The 4,402-nt window shown below is 28.1% G+C and overlaps 1 protein-coding gene across 1 annotated transcript; it reads left to right on the forward strand.

The window, feature by feature from the left end:
• The first annotated feature begins 624 nt into the window (after positions 1 to 624).
• LOC101261463 (probable WRKY transcription factor 9) lies at positions 625 to 2,996 on the forward strand. Its single transcript, XM_004230558.5, has 5 exons — positions 625 to 895; positions 1,015 to 1,146; positions 1,393 to 1,767; positions 1,854 to 1,970; positions 2,179 to 2,996. Exons 1-5 carry the CDS (start codon positions 731 to 733, stop codon positions 2,815 to 2,817), a joined length of 1,428 nt encoding a protein of 475 aa, XP_004230606.1. The 5' UTR covers positions 625 to 730; the 3' UTR covers positions 2,818 to 2,996.
• Positions 2,997 to 4,402: the final 1,406 nt, after the last annotated feature.

Below are 4,402 nucleotides of genomic sequence, written 5' to 3' on the forward strand. Positions count from 1 at the left end.
TAACTTTTACATAATGTGTTTAAAATATTTTAAATTATTAATTATTATAAATTTTTTTACATAATTTTCAAATAACTAACTCAGCGTGATCGTACGATATTACGATTCACAAAATATAATAATACCTGATAAACAAAAATGGTGTTGAGATGTTTAGTAGACACCCTCCCTCTTTTGAGGGGCGTGGTGGTCTCAACCCTTTAAGTGAGCATAAAAGAAGTTCTGGTGAACCGTTATAATTAGAACACGTATAGATTTTATTATTCGATAACACAGAATATATACTGACCATATCGAGGGGCAAATCCTGAAGCAAAGGACGGCAATGCTATTAAATTAAAAAAGACGTAAAGATTTTATGTTCAAATTCACCGATAAAAATTAAAAAGTTTTGATTGTCAAAATCCGAATGGTTACACTTAAATTAGGAAGTAGGAAATAACAAAAAGGATGCTGAAGATCAATGCCAGACTATACTGCCAGTTCCTAATACTATATTAGTTACTTACAATTCTTTTTTATTGCTACTACTATTAATTAGCTTGTATTAATGGGTTTATTTAATTAAAGTCAAAACTTAGATGCGTCCTTAGATGTCCAATTATATTATAATTACTTTGAGATTAGGGAATTGACTTTGGTGTCTCAAAAGCAGCACACAAATTAGAGAAATTTAAGAAAGCAAAAAGATAAACCAAAGTTTTATTTTTATTTTTCTTCTCTCTTCCAAATGGAAAACAACAAATCAGAAAATGATAATGAAGTGGAAATTGATCTCAGCTTGAAACTTGATGCTAGAGAAGAAGAAAATGAAGAAAATCAAATTGTAGAATCATCACAATTGAATGAGAAAACACAACCAAAAGATCAAGAATTACCAAAAACTCATGAAGAGGTACATACTTTTTTTTTTAATTAATTACTTGCAAGACGAGTAGTGATCATCTCGTCTTAAAGTTTTTTAATGGAAATGTTAGAGCACACACACTTTTATTCACTTGTTTGGTGTGATAGTTATCGATGTTAGAAAAGGAGATGAAGAGGATGAAAGAGGAAAACAAGGTATTGAGGAAGGCAGTGGAGCAAACAATGAAAGATTACTATGATCTACAAGCAAAATTCTCAATTCATCAAAATAATCACAAGGTATTAACTAAAAATCGACTTAATTTTCATCAATCACATGTCATAGTTTTAACTAAATATCGACTTAATTTTTCATATGGTCACTCAACTTATAATAGTTAATTATCATTTGTTAAAGAACAAATGACTTTCTGCTATAATAACTATTAGTTGAGCGACCAACAGACCAGAAATCAATTCACTCAACATTTATGTTTAATTGTGTCCTTTTTCTTCCTAATCTTTTTTTTTGTTTATTTATTTTAGGATCACAAAAGTTTTCTTTCATTGAGTGGAAATGATGATACAAATGAAGGACAAACAAAGGTTCCAAAAATCTTGGATATTTTAAATACTAATAGAATTTCATCACCAACATCATTAGAAGATGATACTATGGATGGTGATCATGAATTAGGGTTATCTTTGACTTTGGTTAGTAGTAATAGTACTACAAGCAGCAAATTAGTGGAAATATTAGAAGAAGATCAAAGAAAGGAGAAAAAAGATCATCCTTCAATTAATCATCAACTACAAAATAAACCACAAAATTTGGGAGGATTAACAAGTCATGTCACTACAGCTTCTCCACCAAACAGAAAATCTAGGGTTTCAGTTAGAGCAAGATGTGAATCCGCTACAGTAAGTTCAATGCTAAAAATCTTTCGTTTTTTTTTTAACGAAAAAAATACATTTTTTATTCAAAAAAATTCAAATTTTTTTTCCAGATGAATGATGGTTGTCAATGGAGAAAATATGGTCAGAAAATTGCTAAAGGAAGTCCTAATTGTCCTAGGGCTTACTATCGTTGCACGGTGGCGCCCGGTTGTCCAGTTAGAAAACAGGTACGTTTAACTTATATACATTAACGATGTAATTTAATTTTGTTGTGACATATTATTTCATTCTTTGTTTGAAGTTTTTAGAGAGAAATTGGTCAAACATTAATATTTTCCTATGATTTAATTTGTTGCATCACTCTTTAACTTTAGTAAATAGTTAGCTAATATTAAAGAGTCAACGTATATAAGTTAAATTCGATGTTAAATGTAGGTACAAAGATGTTTGGAGGACATGTCGATATTGATTACAACATATGAAGGAACACATAATCATCCACTTCCAGTAGGTGCAACAGCAATGGCATCAACAGCATCAGCAGCAGCTTCATTCATGTTAGTGGATTCAAGTATTAGTCCTCTTCTTAATCACAATTCCAATTTAAACCAACCACTTAATTTCCCTAATTACCACCATAATCTAGCACCTAATTACCATCACTCTTCTTCTTCTTCACCTTATAATAATTTCTCCAATTTAAGAACCAATATTCTTAATTCTAGTGATCCTAATAATTCTTCACAAGGGAACTTAGTTCTTGATCTCACCAAAAATATGTCAAATAATAATCATCAATTCCCCTTTGCAAGTTCTTCTTCAAATAATCATGAAATTGGACATTCTAATTGGATGTCTAAATTATCTAATTATGAAGGGAATAACCTTTTTTCTGGTCCTAAATTACAAGGTGAACATAATAATAATAATAATAATAATAATAATATTCCTCCTATGTTGGCTCATGAAAATATGAGTGCAATTGCTTCTGATCCTAAGTTTAGGGTTGCTGTTGCTGCTGCTATTTCTTCGCTCATTAATAAAGATCAAAGCCATTCAACTGGAGAGAGTTGAATGATGTTATACTACGCAATATACATGCTCGAGACAGATTCAAAATTTAAATTCAATGAATTATACCTTTTAAGGTGCTTAGCATCACGCATTGTAATTTTAGAATTATGATTCAGATATTATATTTGTCAAAATTTTAGTACTTTATTTTTCTATATATACATATATTAGTTTTTTTATATTTTGATATCGAAAATATTAAATTTAATTAACTCATATATATACACGAAAGAATTTCATATGGTCTTTGGACGAGCATAATACTATGTTGACCTTTTGAAAAGTTCATATGTTGCATCTTACTTACCTTTGAAAAAATAATAATAATTAGCATAAGTTATAAATGCTTGTATTAAATTGTCAAGTAATTAAGTTTGTCCAAGTCCAATGAAATTTATCGTGGACTTCCTTTATTTGATCTATAGTATATATCACTTTATACTTTCTTTATGTAAGTCATCGATTTGGGATTTGGTTTGGGTGGGTGGTGTTCCATGTGAACCCTTGATTGATGCTAAATTTTGATGTGTTAGTATATATAATACAAGTAATTAATTAATTAATATTGAGTACATCAAACAAAACGTTAATCTCGAATAAATTTCGATCTAAATAAAAAATTCTGACAAGTTTAAGGGATTGTGTTAAATATATTCAGTTTTGATTATTCCTTCGAGAAAAAAGAAGTCTCTAAATGTTTATTACTATACATTATTTAAGAAAACAAGATAATCGAATAAATTTTTAATCTAATTAATATATATAACTAATGTAGCTAGTGTAATGCTACTTCTAATGTAGAGTACTTTTTTAGCAATAAAATGTCAAACAATCAAGTTAAATTTTCTAATTCAATTTCAACTTAATTAAATTTCTCGTTCGAATAGTTTAGTTAGGATGAAAAGGGAAAAGGGATAGTAAATAAAAAGACTACTCTAATTATACCTAAATTAGATAGTGATTTAATTTCCATCTTAACGCCTTTGATGGGCTATACCACTAATTAATTAAATGCTAATCACTAGGAAATCTTAATGCTAGCCGTAGAATTAGGGATTAAAAAAAAAAACTTGAAAAATATATGATCCTTTTTTTTTTCTTCTTATTGACCTCTAAAATTTATCAACTATAGCATAAATTTTCAAAAAATAGAGTTGGGATGACATTATAGAGAATGGTCTGGCTTATAGGATAACATCATATGTAACTAGGTGTTATTAATTTATTTGGATGCTGGAATTTTATAAGTTTATGGAGGTGACAATTTAGTATTATTTTTCTAATTATAGAATATAGATAAGTACCTTAATTATTATTTTTCATGATGTATTATTCTCTATTATTGTTAAATAAATAAAAATATATTTAGTATAATTTCATAAGTGGACGTTTTAAAAGAATGATATATACGCATTCTTATTTCTATCACGTGAAGATAGATTGTTTTGATAGCCTATATTGCTATTTAAAATCAAGATGTCAAAAAACATAAAACTTAAGAAATAAAATGAAATTATAGTAAAATCTATTACTTTCGATCAGTAATTCTTATTGTAATACAATATTTTTTTTTATAGCTTTCACA

The sequence above is a fragment of the Solanum lycopersicum genome, chromosome 1, assembly GCF_036512215.1.
Source record: "Solanum lycopersicum chromosome 1, SLM_r2.1".
NCBI classification, from domain to species: Eukaryota; Viridiplantae; Streptophyta; class Magnoliopsida; order Solanales; family Solanaceae; genus Solanum; species Solanum lycopersicum.

Bases quoted from the DNA above. Each gene is read 5' to 3' on its own strand.
- LOC101261463 (XM_004230558.5), top strand. From the start codon at position 731: ATGGAAAACAACAAATCAGAAAATGATAATGAAGTGGAAATTGATCTC. The intron at 1,147-1,392 runs GTATTAACTAAA...TATTTATTTTAG, and splicing joins TTCATCAAAATAATCACAAG to GATCACAAAAGTTTTCTTTC. The intron at 1,768-1,853 runs GTAAGTTCAATG...TTTTTTTTCCAG, and splicing joins CAAGATGTGAATCCGCTACA to ATGAATGATGGTTGTCAATG.